Source organism: Channa argus, chromosome 12 (assembly GCF_033026475.1).
Source record: "Channa argus isolate prfri chromosome 12, Channa argus male v1.0, whole genome shotgun sequence".
Taxonomy (NCBI): Eukaryota; Metazoa; Chordata; class Actinopteri; order Anabantiformes; family Channidae; genus Channa; species Channa argus.
In genome coordinates, this window is record NC_090208.1 from 23,127,228 (window position 1) to 23,148,566 (window position 21,339).

Genomic DNA, 21,339 nt, shown 5'->3' on the forward strand with positions numbered 1-21,339 from the left:
GCCCTACCAGTAACCCATCCATGACCACAGGATCATCACAATCTCCTTGTTTTTTCAGGTGAGCTGAGTAGAACAATGACAACTTTATACTGTATGTTAATGACTTTATGATTAGTGTGTGAAGGTTACATCACTGTGCTCCAGGCTTTCCTGTTCTCCTACTGGGATAACCTGGTTTAGGTTCATCATAGGAACAAACCCTGCTGTAAGCTTTCCATCCATTTATTTCTTGCCATACTTGCAGATATGTGGTCTAGATAGGAAGACGTAAGCAATCAAAGTAGGAAGACTCAAATTAATGTGATTCTCACATCTAGTTATTTACCCTGCTTCTTATTCATCCATTCACACTCACAATCACACACTCACTCACACACCGATGGGGGAGCTGCTATGCAGCTGGTCAACACTGACCAAGAGCAACTAAGCTCGGGTTCAGTGTCTTGGTCAAGGACATTTCAACATGTGAACGGAGGAGCTGGGGATCAAAATAAATAATATTAAAAATTATTTAATATAATTATATAATATTAAATGAAACCGCAAGTGGACTCAAGCCAGTGTCTTCTTGTGCCAGTCCCAAGTCTGGATACATGCAGAGGGTTGTGTCAGGATGGGCATCTGACGTAAAACACATGCCAAATTAAAAATGCAATCGAGACTTTCACACCGAAAATGACTTCCATACCGGATCGGTCGGGGGCCGGGTTAACAATGACCGCCACCAGTGCTGTTGACCTACAATGGAAATTGGACTAGTGTTGTTCAAAAAAGGAGAGGAGGAAGGTGTGTTCGTAGGCAGAGAGAGAAGAGGAAAGCTAAGAATGTAGGACTGACAGTAGGGACTTTGAATGTTGGGACTATGACAGGGAAGGCTAGGGAGTTGATTGACATGATGCAGAGAAGGAAGGTGGACATACTGTGTGTCCAGGAGACCAGGTGGAAAGGTAGCAAGGCTAGAAGCTTAGGAGCAGGGTTCAAGTTGTTTTACCATGAGTCAGAGAGGAAGAGAAATGGAATAGGAGTTATCCTGAAAGAGGAGTTTGTGAGGAATGTTCTAGAGGTGAAAAGAGTATCAGACAGTTTGATGAGTCTGTAGTGCCGTTCTCGGTGAGGTAGTGCAGTTCTGAAAAAATGAATGTGCAAATGCAAAATGTGATTCAATGTAAACAGTTGTGTCCATGTAAACAGTTATGTTATGTTCATGGTTGCAAACTCCCGTCAGCTGTTTAGGAGTCTGATGGCAGAGGGGAAGAAAGAGTTTTTCAGTCTCGAGGTTCTGCATTTCACACTTCTGTACCTCCATCCTGAGGGTAGAAGTGTGAACAGTCTGTGCTGGGGGTCGGAAGGGTCTTTGAGTATGGATGCAGCTCTCCTGTGGACTCTGCGGTGGTAGATTCTCTGCAGAGAGGGCAGTGGAGTCCTGGTGATCTTCTGTGCAGTCTTCACCCCTCTCTGCAGGCGTTTGCGGTCCATGGCAGTAGTGCTGCCGTACCACACAGTGATACAGTTGGTCAGGACACTCTCAATGACGCAGCTGTAGAAGTTGCTGAGGATCTTAGGCGACATGCCAAACATTCCTCAGCCTCCTCAGAAAATACAGCCTCTGTTGGGCCTTCTTGACCAGCTGCGTGAGGTGTCCAAGTGAGGTTCTCACTGATGTGGACACCCAGGTATTTAAAGCTGCTCACCCTCTCCACTTCAAGCTCCTGGATGAACAGTGGCTGATGCGTTCTCTCCTTTCTCGTGTCCATTATCATTTCCTTCGTGTTGGCCGTGTTGAGGGTGAGGTTGTTGTCTCCACATCATGACACCAGACTGGCCACCTCCCTCCTGTAGGCTGCCTCGTCACCGCCAGCAACGCGTCCTATCACTGCGGTGTCGTCCACGAACTTCAGGATGATGTTGTCCTTGTGGGAGGCGACACAGTCATGGGTGAACAGGGTGTAGAGGATGGGGCTGAGTACACAACCCTGTGTAGTGCCAATGTTTGTGATGATACTGGCTGAAGTCCTATTACCAATCCTGTGTTAGGAAGTCTAGGAGCCAGTCATAGAGGGTGGGGTGCAGACAAAGTGTAGACAGTTTGTGGGGGATGATCGTGTTGAAGGCGGAGCTGTAGTCTATGAATAGTATCCTCAGGTATGAGTCCTTATTTTCCAGATGAGAGAGGGAGTAGTGGATGGCAGCAGCACTGGCATCCGAGGTGGACCTGTTGGGCATACTGCAGGGGGTCGATAGTGTCTGATATGCTGCTCAGAATGTGGGCCAGCACCACTCTCTCCAAACACTTCATAATGATTTGAGTGAGTGCTACTGGCCTGTAGTCATTCAGGCAGGTGAGTGGGCTCTTCTTAGGCAGGAGGACGATGGTCGTGGTCTTAAAGTACAAAGGAACAGTGCACTGACTGAGGGAGAGGTTGAAGATGGAGGTGAGAACATCAGCATGTGCCAACGAGCCGGCTGATGTTCTCACCTCCATCTTCAACAGCCACTGACAGCTTTTAATCACAACGTCAAATGGATTTTAAGTACATCATCAGACAGTGTTTCAGTAAACTTTACACCTGGAAAATGAACCAGATAAGGACCAAACAAACAAAAAATGACCAATGAAATAATGACATCTCATATGTTCACTTTCTGTACTATATTTAGTTTTTACATGCTGTGTGACTTCTGCCTCATGACTGAACTAACCACATAGATGTTGCCATTTTTCCTTCACACTGTGGACACTAACAGCTCTGTCAAAGAGATACAGATTTTGTTGTTGCTTTTTGTTGCTCTGTTCTTTTCTCCCTTCACTTTCCACTCACTCCAACCGGTCAAGGCAGATGGCCACCCACCCTGAGCCTGGTTCTGCTGGAGGTTTCTCCCATTAAAGGGAGTTTTTCCTGTCCACTGTTGCCTAGGGCTTGCTCAAGAGGGATTTGTTGGGTTGCTTCTACATACTTGTGTACTCTGGACTTTATTCTGTAAAGTGCCTTGAGATACCTTTGTTGTAAATTGGCGCTATATAAATAAAGTTGAATTGAATTGAATACAGCATCTTTGTCATCAGTTCAGTTTTGGCCAAGCTGCTGTTCTTACTTGTTCTGCATCATAACCACAAACAACAAAGGGCCTCATACAGCAGTAAAACTTTAACATGACTGATGCTAATATGGTATTTGTAATTGAGTATTTAATTGTACAAGTGCTCACCACTTTTTTTTTTATGAACCTGGAGCATGTGTTCTGTTATCCTGCAATTCTGATGTATTATGTAATATGTTCAGCAGCAGAAAGAGATACAAATACATGTCTGTGACCTTTTTTTTTAGGTTACTATTATTGTCTTTGTGCGATCAGTGTGAAGATACTGTAAAAAAAACTCCGCCTCTTTAGACACCCTGACAGGAGCTTAGTTGCACTAATACTATCAGAAGCACAATGAAGAACTTTACTGTGATCACACTTTTACTTCTCCACAGTCTCAGTAAGTTTTAGCATTAACAAAATTTCAACATAAAAAGATGGTGTCGTTTGGGTTATTGTAACTGTATCCGTCGTGTGTTTGTTTCAGGTTGGATTTGTGTCTCGGTGTCTGAGTTTGACACTGTTGAGGTTCAGTCTGGTCAACAAGTCACACTGATGTGCTCCAACTTTTCCAGTTCTCCAACTCAGATAACCTGGTTCCGAGTGGTCAAGAGACTGAAGCCCCACTGTATTTGTTTTTTTTTCAAGTCTTCTGACCCTGCTAAATTCTGTGACGGATTTAAAAACGGCAGATTTGAAGCAACATCCAACAGCTCCACTTTTTTTCTCACAATCAGACAAGTGGATTTGTCTGACACTGGACTTTATTTCTGTGGATATCACTTAAACCAAAACCCAGTTATTGTCAGTGCAACGTATTTAGAGGTTCCAAGTAGGATTTTTTGCTTTTCTTTGATTGGTAAAAATTAATAAGATCTCAAGGAATTGAAGGTAGGTAGGTAATTGAATGTATCTAACTTAACAATCCTTCTTGTTGTTTTAGATGGTCTTGTAAAGCCGATGGCTGTGACGCTCGGTGGTCTGATTGTCTTTCTTGCGATGGTTTTCATTGGTCTTGTTGGTAAAGTCAAGCAGCTTCAGAAAGGTGATTTTCCTGATTTCTGTGTATTTTCACATCCTGATTTTATGTTGTACCTATAAAGACAAACTCAGAACTTCTTTTCATGTCATCCAGCTCAAGTTGAAGAACAGAATCAACATCAAACAGAGGTGACATTTTTTAAATATTTAAAGTTTTCCAACTCACAAATTCAGATATTTGAGATGAGTGACTAAATACACATTTCTACACAGAGGCTGGATTCAGATGACCTGAACTATGCAGCAGTGACTTTTCGTGCAAAAGCAGAAAGAAACCTCAGTCCTACACTGAGCAGAAAGTCAGATGCTATTTAATCTGCTACCAAGTAAACTGAGGATGCACCTGGTGCTGCAGCTCAGAGTGGAACTGATGCTTTATTAAAAGAAATTGTAATATGTGTGGTCAGTGCTTGTACATCACTTTTAATGCCGTGCAGAGGAGCACCAGAAAAGAAAACCATTGTTTAGTGAGGTCTATGAGCTTTGCTTGTACTGATGGGAGAATGAGAGATGAAATCAAACTAGCGTTGATGCTTGGAGTTATTTGCTATTTCGGGGGATGAAATGAATTAGAATGAAGACAAGAGCAACATAGCAGGAGGTGGAGTCCTAACTGTATCTGTGGATCCTGGTTTTTATGGCCCAACAACAGACAGTTTATGACCAAAATGTGAAGTTTGTGATGTGAAACTTATACCATGACAACTGACACAGTCCAACACTGGCAAACACAAACTATTTATCCTGAGCAGCAAAAAAAAAAAAAAAACTTGTGCAAAGTAAATGTTGGAGGTAATGGGTTGAAAAAAATGTTGGGTGACATCAAAAGTACAAAATGTAATTTGACTTTATGTTATATTAAATCTCTCCTACGAAATGGTCAAGTTTGTCTTATGTTTGTGTTTGTGTGTAACACTGATTATTTTAATTTCTTGTCATATGATTTTTGAGTGGTTTTGGCTCAATGATGCAAGGTTTTAAAAAGCTCTAAACTAAGAGTTTGTAGGGGAACGATAACAGCTGGTTACAGTGTATATGGTACCACAAGTTCCAGGTTTCGGGTCAGGCTGGGGAACTTTGCTCCACGTCATCCAACGTCTTTTATCCTAGAGACTATTTCCTGTCCAGCCTAAATTAAAACTATCTAAAAAAAATTTAAAAAAGCAATGAAAGATACTCTGATGAAAGATATTTTAAACAAAGATTGATTTTGTAATAATTATACTTTTAGCTGATGTTTTCATTGAGGGATGATGGCATATTGTGTGTGCGCTTATGTAAAATAAAAATTATTTTCTATTTTAAAATAAATGACCTAAGGCTATAAAATACAAATCAATTTTGTTGGTTAAATATGATTAATTTAAAGTTTAATTTATAAATGTGTGTACTAAGAGATAAATTGAATGTAGACCTTTTAGATCAGATCTTGTAATGTAATTTTGTTACTAAAAGCGTTTATGTACAGTTGAGAAAGTTATGATCTATAAGTTGTAGGAAAACAAAAAATGTTATTTGAATTCATAAAGCCAATTTTACACAACAAAATAAAAATACATTTTAAAATAGTTTACTTCATCTAAATGTATGTTATTGGGCCTGTTGGACACTGCAGGGACATGCTGGAGCTGACTTCTTGTATACTGAATCTGAACATGGAGGCTGGAGATGACACTGACTGCACAAAAAAGCCATGTTGTTAGTCTCTGTCTGGTTGTTTTTAATTGTTAGAAATCCTGTTTTGTCTTTTTATTTTTTTCTCTGTTTTCTTTTATTTCTTCATCATAATTCTCTGTGCCTTAAAAAGAGGTCACTGAAAAGCCTTACTGACTATGGCTAGAGAGGCAGGAAGATTTGGGGCCTCATGCTGCACTTGGCTCATGGGAATAGTAGGCAGAAGGTTTCGCTGTATGTTATCTAGCGGTAGGTGCTGAGGCTGAATGCAGGGGTGGGGGGGGGGGGGGGGGGGGAATCAAATAAGAAACAATATTAAGAACAAATAATGTCTTGCAATTACAATTGTATTATTTAAGGTGTTCATCTGCTATATATGTATATATATTATCATTGAATATTAGCACACAGGTAGTACTTGCAAGTAAAAGCTGAGGTAGCCTGCTAAAGACTGAAGGCTTTGGTTGCAGCTGAATGTAGAGGGTGGAGGCTGGGAAGTTAGAAAGAGCAGGGGGGGCTGTTGCAGAGGAAGAATTGAAAAAGGCAAATGTTTATACCAATGTCCTCAGAAAACTACACAGACATATCAAACAAATAAGATGAAGGTATGAAACATATATTACATATTGTTTCTTTCCACTTTAAATGAGTCAGTCTTTTAAAACCAATTCAGTGTGAAATATACAAATCCAGTATTAGTGTCATGGCAAAAATGACAATATCTGGTCTTAGACACCTCAAGTGTAATTAGTAAAGAAGCTTCAACATCCAGGACGTCTTGTAGGGTTTTATTATCTTGCAAGTGAGAAGTACATCAACAGAGTTTCAGTTCTCCATCCTATGCAGTTCTAAACTTCATACATCACACATTAGTTTTATAACTTTCTGTTGCTGGGCAGAACATTCTCCACCCTCAGGCTACTGCCCTCAGCCCTTTTCTCCTTTTATGGAAACATTTTCCCTTTCCAGCACTTTGATAAGCACCTGTGAGCATGGTGGTCACTATAGTGGGGGATAGTATATTTGTCTATAGTTAGACAGTAACTGACCATGGAGCAGTTCTGCAAACACTTCAAGACAAAACATACATATGAGACAAAGTTTGAACAACATACAATCTTTTAAACATTCTTCAATAGTACACTGAGTACAAGTTGCTATTATAACTAGGTAAAATGCTAAGGATTAAATGTAATCATATAATAATGCTTGATTTTCCATCACAATTAGTTATATTTTTTTAAAGCTTGTAACCCTTTAAAAGCTATTATGTTTACATAACTCTAAAGTTTTTTTACACACACACACACACACACACACACACACACACACTAGCGCACACGTGTTATAAATTTTTTCTCTAGCAAGCCACCCTTGCAGAAAAATCATAAAAATTTGGCTGCATGCTTTGAATAAGAAAAATTAGCACCATCTGGTGGACAAATATAAATATTTGAGCTATATTCATTCAACACAGCCAAAATGGCTTGAAGATAAAAACTGAATGGCTCATAATATCCCTAAGATCTCTTAAGGGTTACCAAAGCAAACTCAACTCTGGCTTCATCACTTTGTGGACGGTTCATAGTATCCAACATGGAAACTGTCATAGTTGGTGCTGAAAAAGCAGGACTAACTTACTGCATTGTATTGTATTGTATTCACCTGCTTCTCAAATCTGTTAACTGCTTTTTGTGAACTTCACCAGGTTTAACCTCCTCAATATCTCTCTGAAACTGAACACAAACCTAACATTATCATTAGTAAGTGTACCTAATAAATTGACAACTGAGTGTATGTGTACTGTAGAACTTATGATGATGGTACACAGTTACCACCATCAGGTCTTGCTCATGTTCTCCTGTAAACTGCATTGGTACGGTGTTTGCTGCCTCCAGACAGACTCAGGAAACAAGCGGAACTGCAGATTTACCAAGTCGGTCTGTAAACTTGAGTGTTGGAGGATGACGGCAATTTTGTCAAAATTACTTTCACCAAAAATTTAAATTCAAAATGAAGATCCTATATTCAAATTAGCAATCATTCAGAAAAAAATCCCTGCTTTCCTCTTCGGGGTCCAGTTTGACAACACAAAGTTCCACAGGAAATAGTGAAAAGCTTGTGTGAACTTATGAGGTTCATAGGTATTTTTTTTATCAGCTTTTCACTATCAACAAATCAGCTGCTCAGGCAGATTTCCACTTCCCCTTCTACACTTTCAGCACAACATACAGAACAAATGCAGCTCACCTTTCTTTCTTTCATTACTTTCACACTGAAAAACACCTCACAACTACCTGCGTCCTTCCTTTTACTGCCTTTGCTGTTTTGTTTTACTGTATTTAATGTAATAATTACAACAAGTATGTGTTGTACATAACTGTGAACACGAGTTTAAAGACCACAGCTCAATGCTAAACTAAATATTAAAAATACATGTAATGTAAGACCTTTGTTTAAGTCCAGCATTTACAAAAAGATGATGCTTTATACTGACTTTAACGTATTTTTGTGAAATAACTTCAACTTCAAATCAAAATTTTCAAATAAACGTTTTGACTGATTTTCTTTAGTTGTTCTGACGTCACTTTGCATATGCTGCAGAGACACACATACACAAAACCCCGCCTCTTTCCACTACATCTCCTGCACATGATCTCAGTGATATGAGGAGTTATTGCAGAGAGACGATCAGATGCACGATGAGCAGCGTCACTTGGGTATCAGCTTTACTTCTCTGCTGTAAGTACTGGAAACACCTACTGTAGTACTAATTAGTGAATCGTACCTTTGTTCTACTTGGGACTAAATGTCGTTTGTCTTCTTCCTGCTGTTTGTTTCAGGCTGGATCTCTGTCTCAGGGACTGTGGACGTCCAGCCTGGTCACAATGTCACGCTGCAGTGCTCCAACATTTTAACTCAAAGTCCAACTCATAAATTCTGGTCCAGACTCATTAATAGAACCAGGGTTGACTGTATCTCCTCAATGTACGGGTCTGAACCCAACGCTAAATTCTGTGATAGAATTCAAAAAGGCAAATATGAAATGAGATTCAACATCTCCACAGTCTTTCTAACCATCAAAAAAGTTGATGTTTCTGACTCTGGACTGTATTTCTGTGGATTTTACAAGGACAGTCACACAATACTTCAAGTGGTAGATTTAGATGTTCAAGGTAAGAAAGAAGTCTTGTCTTTTACTATATATTTTTTGATATATTGTATTTACATACTCACTAATAATAAATAAAAATCTAAATTATATCTAATATTTAAAGGCAACGATGAACCAATTCATGATGATACCATGTTTCAAAGTAAGACTTTTCTAAATATTTGTCTCTTTTTTCAAACTTTTGAAGTATGTAAAATTCCACACTGGACTCAATTCAGCATATTTTTATTGCAGTCGCTAAAGACTTTATAATGTTTCTTGTAGAAGAACCTGATGTGTTTCCAAAGCTGATGAGTGTGATACTTGGTGCTGTGACTGTTTTCCTGGTACTGATCATCATTGTTCTGGCTGTTAAATACAGGAAACTTCAGAAAGGTACTTTGAGAGTTTATAATTACTTTTGGTCACTTGAAGTGCTAATAAGACCCTAAAAGGTAGAAAAGCGTTATATAAGTGCAGACCACATTGCTTACTGAATCTATCTTTTGTTTTAGTGGATTAAAGTCACAAATTTACTTGCTCATATACTATAGCTCTCAATAAACACATTAGTATTTAGAATTTATATATTTAAGCTGATCAGATTAATTTTCTCTCCTTTAGTCACTGATGAAAAACAGAACCTACAAAGAAATGAGGTGTGTTTTCATTGAAATTAACAATTATTAAAATAATATTTATTTATTTGCTGTGTCTTTTAAATTATTTTATTAGTCCTAAAATCCTCAGACAGAGTATCTGAAGTCCTACAAGTGACAGTGTGTCTCTTATTCCCAGAATCTGGACTGTGATGACCTGAAGGCTGCAGCACTGACTTTGTATTCAGCAACAACCGTAAGAAGCAGGAGGCCTGAGGCAGAGAGACAAGTGGACACTCATGCTGTTTATTCTGCCAGCAGATAGACTCAGAGTGGACCTGCTGCTCTGTCAAACTGAATCTGTTAATGTGATTTTTATAATGATGAACAGGTGATGTTACCGTCACTTTGTCAAAAATTCAGATTTTGAAATAAAGAGCTTCAATAATACAAACATTTTTGTTCATTTAATTCTCATCTGCTCTGCTCTCACTGTCTGTGTCTGTCCCTGTCTCTGTGTCTCTGTTGGTTATTTTGACTAAAGAACATGATCAGTGCGATGCAGGCGGAGTCAGTATGAACAGTGCAAAGTGCCTCACAGGGAGAGTTAGATGTTGGTGGCATCAGTGTGGGACTGAGTGAGTACACCTCACTTTTCTGACAGGAAGAGACATCACAGTGTGGTCTGAGAACAACTGAGGTGAGAATCATGAGGCCTGTTTGGTCCAAACTCTGACGGAGTGACATCTGAAATTTGCTGTCCTCCATTAAAGTGAGATTTTTCTATTTTGTTTGCCCTCAGTTGACTTTCAATAAAACCCCTTTATTTTTTATCCCGCCTCTCGCCTTCACCTTCCTGGGTCCTTATACACAATCCCCTTTACAATTAATGCTGAAAGCTACATACAGGATTTGGAGCTGAATATGCTGCCATCCAAGCCATTTCTTTTTCAGGGACGTCCCTGCTTACGTCAGCTGAACAATGCCAAGCCACATTCTGTTACAACAGTGTGGCTTTGTAGTAAAAGAGTGCAGGTGCTAGACTGGCCTGCCTGCAGTCCAGACCGGACTCCCATTAAAAAGTGTGGTGTATTAAGAAGTGCAAAATATGACAACGCAGACCCCGGACTGTTGAGTGACTGAAGTTGTCCACTAAGCAAGAATGGAAAGGAATTCTACCTTCAACACTTCAACAATTAGAGTCCTCGGTTCTCATATGCTTATTGACTGTTGTTAAAAGGAAATGTGTCGCAGACATCAAATTCAAAATAAGGGAATTTTTTTTTTTAAATAAATACACTTTAGCTGTTCGAACATTAAATATCTTCTTTGTGGTGTATTGAATTGCGTCTGTAAGGATTTAGAAGTCATTTATTGTGTTTCTTTTAAAGTTTCACAAAACATCCCAACTTCATCAGAATTGGGGTTTGTTACTGCTCAGTGAGACATTTAGCTTCTCCACCAAAATATAATAGGAATCTAAAGGAGAATTATGAATGAATACTGTGCATAGACCTCCGCCAAATATCAAATTATTTGTCCAGTCAGAAAACACTAAGATTATAAATACAGAATAAACTTCCTTGCTATCTAAACAAGAGAGAGGAATTTAATTCTGATTATCATGATTAGTTACTCATGTTGTGTACCCCTAAGTAAAGTGATAAATATTACATAGTAATTACTAAATAGTCCCTAATTTATTTATGATAAGTCATGAATTAGATGACATAGAAATGACAGCTAATGTGTGCCAGCAGAGACTCCATCCATCCTCCCATCATCTGTAACTACTGATCCTGTTCAGGGTCGTGGAGGACTGGAGCGTATCCCAACAGTCATTGGGTGAGAGGCACGGTACACCCTGGAGGGGTCATCAGTCTATCTCAAGGCCAACGCAGAGACACACACAAAATCTGAATCAGGGGTCACCAACCTCTTTAAAACTGAGAGCTACTTCTTGGGTACCGATTAATGCGAAGGGGTACCAGTTTAATACGCACTTTTGAAATAACAAATTTGCTCAATTTACCGTTAATTATATGTTACTATTAATAATTAATTTAATTAATGATGTTCATCTATGTGAAGACACTGCTATTTTTAGAACAGGCCTGGGGGCTACTCACGTGGTCCTTGTGGGCAACCTGGGCACCATGTTGATGTCCTCTGGTCTAAATACAACGTGACGTTTGATGCTAGATGTTGCAAAGCAGTAACACTGTTCTTTCTTTTCGTTGGTCGTTACTGCCCCCTGTTAAATACAACAGAGGCTTTGCTGGATTTTTGTAGATTTACTGTTATTTTTGTTTGAATGTTCAAATATTGCAGGATGATAAATATCTTTGTGTTTTACTGTAAACTCTGTAGATCCCTCTCTGAGGTTCTGATTACATTTTAGTGTTTGTTGTTGGAAGTCATCTCTGTGGACAGTCTGAACGATGATGTAAAGACACGTATAATGCCCCTCCTCTTTTCATCAAAGCCCCTGTACAGACTCAGACGGTGTCATTACAGAGAGACGATCACACACCATGAGAAGCGTTACCTTGGTATCAGCTCTACTTCTCTGCAGTAAGTACTGCTAATGACTTCTTCAACATCCACTGTCATGACTGATTTAAAGGTTTGTGTTACTTCACCAGCTGAGGACTAAATGTCGTTTGTCTTCTTCCTGCTGTTTGTTTCAGGCTGGATCTCTGTCTCAGGGTCTGAGTCTCACACTGTGGACGTCCAGCCCGGTCACAGTGTCACACTGCAGTGCTCCAGCAGTTTGAACAATGCAACCTACACATTCTGGTCCAGACTCATCAACAGAACCACAATCAGCTGCATCTCCTATAAGTATCAGTTTTATAGCCAATTTCCTTGTGAGGGGCTGAAAAATAGCAAATATGAAATGAAATCCGGCATCTCCACAATCTCTCTCGCAATCAAACATGTGGATGTTTCTGACTCTGGACAGTATCTATGTGGATTTTACCTGAACGGACACACAGTACTTAAAGTAGTAGATTTAAATGTTCAAGGTAAGAATGAAGTCTTGTCTTTCTTTTCTAATATACTTGTTTTGATTTCTGTATATTTGCTTTGATTATTGATTTATAGGAATAAAACAACCTTAAATTAATCTAATCTTTAATTAAAGGCAGTGACAAGTCACAGAATCACACTGAGGTCTCACGTCAAAGTAAGATTCTTAAATATTAAATATTTCTTTTATTTCTGAAAATGTTTAATATAATATATAACTTATTGCAAGGGCGACTGTGTTGCAGGAAGGTAGGGCGGTTGTCCGTCAATCTCACAGTTGTTGATTCAATCCCTGGCTCCTATGTTCAAATGTTGAAGTGTCCTTGAGCAAGACACTGAACCCCAACTTAGTTGCTCCCGTTGAGTGTTGGCCAGCTGCATAGCAGCTCCCCATTCGGTGTGTGAGTGTGTGTGTGATTGTGAGTGTGAATGGGTGAATAAGAAGCATGTAAAGCGCTTTGAGTGCCAATAGGTAGAAAAGCCCTATATAAGTGGAGACCATTTATCATTGCTTATTTGTTTGTAGAAGAACCTGATGTGTTACCAAACCTGATGAGTGTGATACTTGGTGCTGTGACTGTTTTCCTGGTACTTATCATCATTGTTCTGGCTGTTAAATACAGGAAAATTCAGAAAGGTACTTTAAGAGCTGAATCTATTTTTGTTTTATTGGATTAAAGTCACAAACTTGCTTACTCATATACTGTAGCTCCCAATAAACACATTATTATTTGAAGTTCATTTGATCAAATTCATTTTCTCTCATTTAGTCGTTAACAAAAAACAGATTCTGCAAAGAAACAAGGTGAGTTTTCAATTTAAATGAAATCAACAATTATTATTTTATGATTATTTATTTATTTATTTGTTTGTTTGTTGCCTATTGTAAATGATTTTATTAGTCCTAAAATCCTCAGACAGAGTATCTGAAGTCCTACAAGTGACAGTGTGTCTCTTATTCCCAGAATCTGGACTGTGATGACCTGAAGGCTGCACCACTGACTTTGTATTCAGCAACAACCGTAAGAAGCAGGAGGCCTGAGGCAGAGAGACAAGTGGACACTCATGTTGTTTATGCTGCCAGCAGATAGACTCAGAGTGGACCTGCTGCTCTGTCAAACTGAATCTGTTAATGTGATTTTTATAATGATGAACAGGTGATGTTACCGTCACTTTGTCAAAAATTCAGATTTTGAAATAAAGAGCTTCAATAATACAAACATTTTTGTTCATTTAATTCTCATCTGCTCTGCTGTCACTGTCTGTGTCTGTCCCTGTCTCTGTGTCTCTGTTGGTTATTTTGACTAAAGAACATATTCAGTGTGATGCAGGCGGAGTCAGTATGAACAGTGCAAAGTGCCTCACAGGGAGAGTTAGATGTTGGGGGCATCATTGTGGGACTGAGTGAGTACACCTCACTTTTCTGACAGGAAGAGACATCACAGTGTGGTCTGAGAACAACTGAGGTGAGAATCATGACGCCTGTTTGGTACAAACTCTGATAGAGTGACAGGCCTGTAAACAGACGATCCAGGAACTAAATAGAATTAAGAAACTTAACATGGGTGAAGCTGACAGGCTATAGAATCAGAAAACAAATGCAAACAGGATTATAGAAAATAAACATGAAACTAGGGCAGTAGCACAACGTATTGGAACATAAATACAAAAACCTGATTTAAGAGAATAATGGTAATCAGGGTCAGTGAAACTAAGAATCCAAGAACTCAATTGTGAGATGTAACCAGAATTACTAAAGAACTCAGAACATCAAAGAGGTAAACTAAGATTCACACCAGAGAGGAGGCTGACTTGACCTTAGGTGATAATAAATCAAAATACGAACAAGGGGAAACTAAAAAGCAAGGCGGGACTAGAATTACTAAAGGTGTTAGAACTCGGACTGGGATAACGGACTGTCAAACTAAACAGAGTAACAACAGAGTAAAATAAGGAGCACGGCAAACAAACCTCAGACCAAAGGATAACAACCAACAGAGTCCAATAAGAAGAGTCAGTCAAACCAAAAGGCACAGTTCCATCAGGAAGAAACAGCAAGGATCTGGCAGGGAACTGTGGGGAGAAGTGGGTCTAAACAGGCAGGAGAACAGATGTAAACAATAGACCTTTTTCCCAAAAACTGGAGGTACCTTCCAAACGGGTCTCCCTATTTCTGCTCTACCAAACCAACTGAAAATGAAAACATAACAGCCACTTACATGACATCACAACTAACATTATACATCATGTATGTTAATCCTTTGTAGCTGTGGTGGATGGAAAATTATAATCGCGTTCTAGTTGAAAAGCGTCAGTGGCAGCTTCCACACTTACACCGGACAAAGAGGAGACCGTGTCTTCTTCTGCAGCTACATTTTCACTTTCTCCCTTTTCTGTGGTACAACAAAGTGTTCCATGAAAAGCAGCTTGGGAGAATTCTTGTTATGAACTGAGTGCTGCCTGCTTTACTGTAATGATCCGGAGTGAAGTGCTGACTACAAGCACATGTGCTGCCTCTTGCCACCTTTAAACTTTGTTGTTCTTCTCACCTAAATCACCTGCACCCATCTTCTTTTTTTTTTGGACCTTTTGGAAATGAGAGAACAAATTTGTCTGTTTTTTGCACTGAATATGAACTTTCAGGTATGAAATAAATGGTCTCCACTTATATAGCGCTTTTTTACCTATTGGCACTCAAAGCGCTTTACACTGCTTCTTATTCACCCATTCACACTCACAATCACACACACACTCATACACCAGTGGGGGAGCTGCTTTGCAGCTGGCCAACACTCACCGGGAGCAACTAAGTTGGGGTTCAGTGTCTTGCACTTCGACATGTTACCGGAGGAGCTGGGGATTAAACCAACGACTACAAGATTGGTGGATAACCGCTCTACCTTCCTGCGCCACAGTCGCCTTAAAAAAAGCTAATATTTTTAGATTCTGCAATTGTTCCTACGTAAAGACTTACAACAGAAGTTAGGCAGCCTGTTCTCAGCTGCTTCCACTTGAGAAATGCAGAAGTTTGCAAAATGTCTATTAGAACTGGTGATGAATCTGAGGACAGGAAGTGGGGAAAGGAGCCAGAAAATAAAAGTCTGGAACAGGAAGTGAAGCTGAAGAGCCAGCTCATAACAGGGACACGTTATAATAATATTAAGGAGGTAATGATTAGTTCACCAGTAGCTCCTGAAAAACTCTGAATAGATTTTGATTTAAGGACAGTGTAGTAATGATGAGTAACAGATAAGACAATGATAAAAACAGACTGGGAGACTCATTAGTAATAAGCGTTGGTGAAGACTCTCAGACATCAGGATGAGGTTTTCTGGGAGATGATTCATGGTGTTAAGACTGTAGTTTTGTGTTAGCAGATTAGGTTTTACAATCTGTTCTCTTTGGTTAGAGTTTAGTTTGTTGTTTTGGTCATTGGTCACCTCAAAAATTTATAAATTTCTTCCATTTGGATTTTGAGCTGGTCTTACTGTTTTTGCTTGGGTTTGGGAAGAGGGGGAGAAGGGGAGAGGACACCATGTTATGTCCAGGTGCCCCTAGACCAGGAGCATAACAATGGCAACTGGACGTACTTGTTGCTTAATAATTACTTACTTTATTTGTATCCTTCTGGGTCATAATGGGGTGAATTCTATCCCAGCAGTCATTGGGCAAGAGTCAGGGTACACCCTGGACAGGTCATCAGTCTATCTCAGGACCAACATAGAGAGATACACACAGACAAACAGACACACTCACTTTCACACCTACATGCAATTTCGATTCACCAATTGAACTAACATGAATGTCTTTGGACTGTGGCAGAAGGCCGGAGAACCCAGAGGAAACCCATACAAACTCCAAACAAAAAAGGACACAGCTGGCTGGGATTGGAATCAGGGACATTGTGGCTTTAACTATGCCTCCACCATGCTGCACACCAGCAGATACTCAGGTAGCTGAATGAAACCTTCTTTGAACAGTGGTTTAAACACCTCAAAAGTAGTGAAGTAGATTGATAATGTGTAAGAATTGTTCGGTGAATTTGTCCTAAAAATTTCAATAAAAATAATCTTATATTTCATTAAAACAAGTGCAGTCATCAACCCATCCAGTGGTGATCCCAGTGTCTGTTGGGGCCCTCGGCAAATGTATGCTATGCTTAAGATATGAAAATACAATAAAATATACACTCCAGTGCCCAATAAATTAAAGTAATACATCGTGGTGACTTGTAGTACACTTGTCCAAATGTCTTTGCATCTAAATTTCATACCTTATCATTCATAGCTTGACACTTAGTTCAGTCGGACACAGCTTTCATCAGTTTACTACAAAAAAGTTTTGGCTGAGTTAACTGATTATTTGTACGTATCACAAGTCGACTTTTGGTTTCCCAACTCTTACAGCTCGACACATTAGGCTGCTCTGCTAACTTAGTTAGTGAAGTTAACTATGTGAAACAATGTGATGCCAGTGGAAGTTCTGTTATTCACCACTATTGAAGCAACACTAGCAGCATTTAGCTAATGCTATTTAGTATTATATTTTATTATTATTATCAATTAAATATATATTTTTTCTCCTCTTCCTCTTTTTCTTTTTTCGCCCCCAGAATGATACCTGCTAGTTTTCCTTGTTTTTTTTGGCCTGTTTGTTTACCCTGAATCATGTGCTACTTGCAAAGGAGTGAGAGTCGGGGTCCCCTTAGGAAGGTTCTGCGACTGGTGGTGTCATTGCAAACATTACACACAGTCACAGTACATAGCTTGACTATTGTCAGCCCTCAGGGGCCCCCGACTGGCCTGGGGCCCCAAGCAGTTGCCTGCCTTCCCTGCTGGTAAAGAGGCCCCTCTGAACCCATTTAGACTTTGCTACGCTCTAAGTTCCTTTCAGTAAAAGCTCTGCAGCTTGAATCTGTCCTCTGTGCTGACGCAGTCTGACTTTGTGGCCTGATGGCTAAGTGGGTAGAACATCAGGCTGGAATGCAGACACTGCCCCCTGCTCCCCCAGAGGACAGATTAAATGGAGAAAACAAATTTCATTGTAACCACTCTTTTATTTACCGGTTTAGTTTGGGTTAGACACTAAATAAAGATCGTAAAGTTAATAAACGAGTTGTCGTCTGCCTTAGAAGTCTGTACATCCTTAAAGTCATGTCATATGACTGTTACAACAATAAATTATTTTACACTAGACTCAAACTACAGTCTCCTGTGTTTTGTGAACCATCCTTCACTCCAACCTGCTTCCTGACAAAGTTTGGAGGGTCTAAATACTACGTGACGTTTGATGCTAGGTGTTGCAAAGCAGTAACACTGTTCTTTCTTTTCGTTGGTCGTTACTGCCCCCCTGTGAAATACAACAGAGGCTTTGCTGGATTTTTGTAGATTTACTGTCATTTTAGTTTGAATGTTCAAATATTGCAAGACGAAAAATATCTTTGTGTTTTACTGTAAACTCTGTAGATCCCTCTCTGAGGTTCTGATTACATTTTAGTGTTTGTTGTTGGAAGTCATCTCTGTGGACAGTCTGAACGAAGACGTGAAGACACGTATAATGCCCCTCCTCTTTTCATCAAAGCCCCTGTACAGACTCAGACGGTGTCATTACAGAGAGACGATCACACACCATGAGGAGCGTTACCTTGGTATCAGCTCTACTTCTCTGCAGTAAGTACTGCTAATGACTTCTTCAACATCCACTGTCATGACTGATTTAAAGGTTTGTGTTACTTCACCAGCTGAGGACTAAATGTCGTTTGTCTTCTTCCTGCTGTTTGTTTCAGGCTGGATCTCTGTCTCAGGGTCTGAGTCTCACACTGTGGACGTCCAGCCCGGTCACAGTGTCACACTGCAGTGCTCCAGCAGTTTGAACAATGCAACCTACACATTCTGGTCCAGACTCATCAACAGAACCACAATCAGCTGCATCTCCTATAAGTATCAGTTTTATAGCCAATTTCCTTGTGAGGGGCTGAAAAATAGCAAATATGAAATGAAATCCGGCATCTCCACAATCTCTCTCGCAATCAAACATGTGGATGTTTCTGACTCTGGACAGTATCTATGTGGATTTTACCTGAACGGACACACAGTACTTAAAGTAGTAGATTTAAATGTTCAAGGTAAGAATGAAGTCTTGTCTTTCTTTTCTGATCTACTCTTATTATTGATTTATAAAAAGAAAACAACCTGAAATTAATCTAATTTTTCATTAAAGGCAGTGAAAAGTCACAGAATCATTCTGAGGTCTCATGTCAAAGTAAGATTCTTCAATATTAAATATTTCTTTTATTTATCTAATGTCTGATACAACATTTATATCATCTGACTGGATTAATTTAGCCAATAAGTGTTTTTTTTTTTTTTATTGATTGTAGAAGAATCTGATGTGTTACCAAAGCTGATGAGTGTGATACTTGGTGCTGTGACTGTTTTCCTGGTACTGATCATCATTGTTCTGACTGTTAAATACAGGAAACTTCAGAAAGGTACTTTAAGACCTGAATCTCTGGTTTTAGTGGAGTAAAGTTATGCAGGTATAGTGAAATAATCTAAAACTTCCTCTGTCCCATAGGTCATAAGGAAGAACACAGTCCACAGAAGAAGAATCCAGACTCAGATGACCTTGACTATGCAGCGCTGAGTTTCAATCTAAAAGCAAAGAGAAATCGCAGGCCTCCGAGAGAGCTGGAGCCAAATGTTGTGTACGCTGCCACCAGATGAAGTCAGGAAGCATCTGGAAGTTCAGCTCAGAGTGGAACTGATGATTATTCATGTTAATCGGTAAATGTGCTACTGGTGTGTTGCAGGAGATATTGGGACTTGTTTAAATAATTCATCACTTTTCCAAAATTCTCATTTTGTAACAAAACGTTTTAAATTTATTACACATTTGAAATTACTTTGATATTCAATTCATATAGATTCTCTCTCTATGTAAGTTTCTTTATGACAAAATTTGCCTTGTTTGATCTGATTTGTCTGTCTAAGAACAAAAGAATTGGATTGATGTTTGATGGAGGAGGAAGCAGTAAATAACTAATGACTATTCAATGTCCCTTATAATAAGTAATAATAGTTTTGGAGTTCTGTGGTACAAATCACTTGTTTAAGAGGGAGAAACAGCACAGTGTGGAAAATATTGAGATTACTTTAGGCTCATGTTGTATACAAACAATAAATACTGGGCAGTATTTTTCTGTCATGTAAGCATCATGATGAGCATTCATATTTTCATAGAACAAAGTTCATAATGTAGGAAATCATCAGTCATCACAGCCTGGCAGCCTATGACGGAGGGCTAACTAGGAAAAAATAAAGTGTATCATATAAATTCAGCCTTTCAGTTTATAACCCTGGTTTTTTATTTTTAATTATCAGTGTTTTTGTACCATGACCCCTCACTGACTGCTTGTAGCAGCACTTTTCCACTGTGGTGGCAACAGACAACAACCACAGGAAGACTGACCTTTGGCTGCACGCTGCCTGTTCCGCTGTGTTACTTTGTGGCAATGAAACCTGCAATAAAAACCACAAAACAAAATAAAACTTGTCATACAAGTTATTTCTGTTTTCACTCTCTCTTACACAGCTCCAGATGTGTTGCTTTTGTTTTTCATCTCATTGATATTAGGTTAGAAATGTTAAACATAATAAGAAATCTATTACATGTTCATGCCAAGAGAACGTTGTATGTGCTGCACAAGTTAGCTGAAAATAAAGGGACATGGATTTATATGCAAGCTGGCAAAAGAATTTCAATCTTCCAAGGCTACAGACAAGTGAGTAAACAATGAGCAACAAGGTGAGAAATCTGCTCTGAAGCTGATCTTTACCCTCTGGGATCATCAACCCCAGAGGGAAGTCATTCATAGGCTTCACCTATCTGACAGCAGGTAAAGGGATGTCCCACAGCCATGTTCACAGATAAACTCTGGACAGTACCTGGAGAATCCGATCTTGTCCTTGTTGCCATCTCACACATGCAGCATCCAGTGGGACATTGTCCAAGTCAGACACGTTCCTACATGTGAAGACATTTAATTTCAGTGAAGGGTGGAACCTGGTCAGAACTTGGAGATGTTTCTACAAGGCTCTGCCTCCCATTCTACTTTTGGAAACTGTGGGAACCACAGGTAGACTTGCACTTTACAGGAGAGACACTAATGAAGGAGAAATTGGACTTTTCTGTCTAATTTAATGCCATTACTCTCACTGCAGAACTAGAGGACATAGCTAGGCCAGCCACACTTACTGCATTATTATTTAAGTTATCATATTTCAAATATGATAAGCTTTGTTATATTTATTATCAATACTGCTAAAGGAGGCCGAGGAAAAAACGTGAAGAATATAGAAGAGAGTAAATAGTAGTATAGTAGTATACTATTGGCAGCTGAGGTAAATAATTTTACAGGTAATTGGGTTATTTCAGTGTGTATGAAGGGTGATGGAGATTGTGGAGTCTTGTGGCACCAGGGACAAAGGACCAGGTATAGTGTCCCATCCTCTCATCCGGTGGGGACACCTGTCTCTCCTGCTCAGGAAACTTGGTATACACTGTAGGGGGTGGGAGGTGATACGTCCTCATTCTCCTTTGTCCCAATTTCTCTACTTAGTCCAGATAGCACCCAAGGACAAAGCTTGTCTTTCTTATGAGATTGTCCACTTCCTGTCTGCCCTGGCACACCACAAAGTACAAAGTGCCTCATCCTACTACAGAGTTATAAAACAGTTCCAGAGGGTTGGAGTGCTC

At 39.5% G+C, this 21,339-nt stretch overlaps 3 protein-coding genes across 5 annotated transcripts; all 3 read left to right on the top strand.

Annotated features, from left to right (window-relative positions):
• The first annotated feature begins 3,435 nt into the window (after positions 1 to 3,435).
• Positions 3,436 to 10,485, top strand: LOC137137167 (uncharacterized). Its single transcript, XM_067523102.1, has 9 exons — positions 3,436 to 3,481; positions 3,569 to 3,913; positions 4,025 to 4,126; positions 8,401 to 8,538; positions 8,640 to 8,972; positions 9,075 to 9,113; positions 9,236 to 9,346; positions 9,575 to 9,609; positions 9,749 to 10,485. The coding sequence occupies exons 1-9, from the start codon at positions 3,436 to 3,438 to the stop codon at positions 9,872 to 9,874; spliced, it is 1,275 nt and encodes a 424-aa protein (XP_067379203.1). The 3' UTR covers positions 9,875 to 10,485.
• A 1,322-nt stretch (positions 10,486 to 11,807) lies between these two features.
• On the top strand, positions 11,808 to 13,786 carry LOC137138321 (uncharacterized). 3 transcript variants are annotated; one of them, XM_067525410.1, is made up of 6 exons: positions 11,817 to 12,123; positions 12,240 to 12,578; positions 12,698 to 12,739; positions 13,109 to 13,219; positions 13,353 to 13,387; positions 13,548 to 13,786. In XM_067525410.1, exons 1-6 carry the CDS (start codon positions 12,084 to 12,086, stop codon positions 13,671 to 13,673), a joined length of 693 nt encoding a protein of 230 aa, XP_067381511.1. In that variant the 5' UTR covers positions 11,817 to 12,083; the 3' UTR covers positions 13,674 to 13,786. The 3 variants fall into 3 exon arrangements, with proteins under 3 accessions (XP_067381513.1, XP_067381512.1, XP_067381511.1); XM_067525412.1 differs by lacking the exon at positions 13,109 to 13,219 and having other exon boundaries at positions 11,808 to 12,123; XM_067525411.1 differs by lacking the exon at positions 12,698 to 12,739 and having other exon boundaries at positions 11,813 to 12,123.
• Positions 13,787 to 18,153: 4,367 nt separating this feature from the next.
• LOC137138322 (uncharacterized) lies at positions 18,154 to 20,112 on the top strand. Its single transcript, XM_067525413.1, has 5 exons — positions 18,154 to 18,251; positions 18,368 to 18,706; positions 18,802 to 18,843; positions 18,962 to 19,072; positions 19,159 to 20,112. Exons 1-5 carry the CDS (start codon positions 18,212 to 18,214, stop codon positions 19,305 to 19,307), a joined length of 681 nt encoding a protein of 226 aa, XP_067381514.1. The 5' UTR covers positions 18,154 to 18,211; the 3' UTR covers positions 19,308 to 20,112.
• The last annotated feature ends 1,227 nt before the right edge of the window (positions 20,113 to 21,339 follow it).

What these genes read in the sequence shown, in the direction of transcription:
- LOC137137167 (XM_067523102.1), top strand. Translation starts at nt 3,436, where the DNA reads ATGAAGAACTTTACTGTGATCACACTTTTACTTCTCCACAGTCTCA. An exon ending in AGTCAAGCAGCTTCAGAAAG is followed by an intron (nt 4,127 to 8,400) that starts GTGATTTTCCTG and finishes CATATGCTGCAG; the next exon opens with AGACACACATACACAAAACC. An exon ending in AGAACCTACAAAGAAATGAG is followed by an intron (nt 9,610 to 9,748) that starts GTGTGTTTTCAT and finishes TCTTATTCCCAG; the next exon opens with AATCTGGACTGTGATGACCT.
- LOC137138321 (XM_067525410.1), top strand. Translation starts at nt 12,084, where the DNA reads ATGAGAAGCGTTACCTTGGTATCAGCTCTACTTCTCTGCA. An exon ending in ATACAGGAAAATTCAGAAAG is followed by an intron (nt 13,220 to 13,352) that starts GTACTTTAAGAG and finishes TCTCTCATTTAG; the next exon opens with TCGTTAACAAAAAACAGATT. An exon ending in AGATTCTGCAAAGAAACAAG is followed by an intron (nt 13,388 to 13,547) that starts GTGAGTTTTCAA and finishes TCTTATTCCCAG; the next exon opens with AATCTGGACTGTGATGACCT.
- LOC137138322 (XM_067525413.1), top strand. Translation starts at nt 18,212, where the DNA reads ATGAGGAGCGTTACCTTGGTATCAGCTCTACTTCTCTGCA. An exon ending in AGTAGATTTAAATGTTCAAG is followed by an intron (nt 18,707 to 18,801) that starts GTAAGAATGAAG and finishes TTTTCATTAAAG; the next exon opens with GCAGTGAAAAGTCACAGAAT. An exon ending in ATACAGGAAACTTCAGAAAG is followed by an intron (nt 19,073 to 19,158) that starts GTACTTTAAGAC and finishes TCTGTCCCATAG; the next exon opens with GTCATAAGGAAGAACACAGT.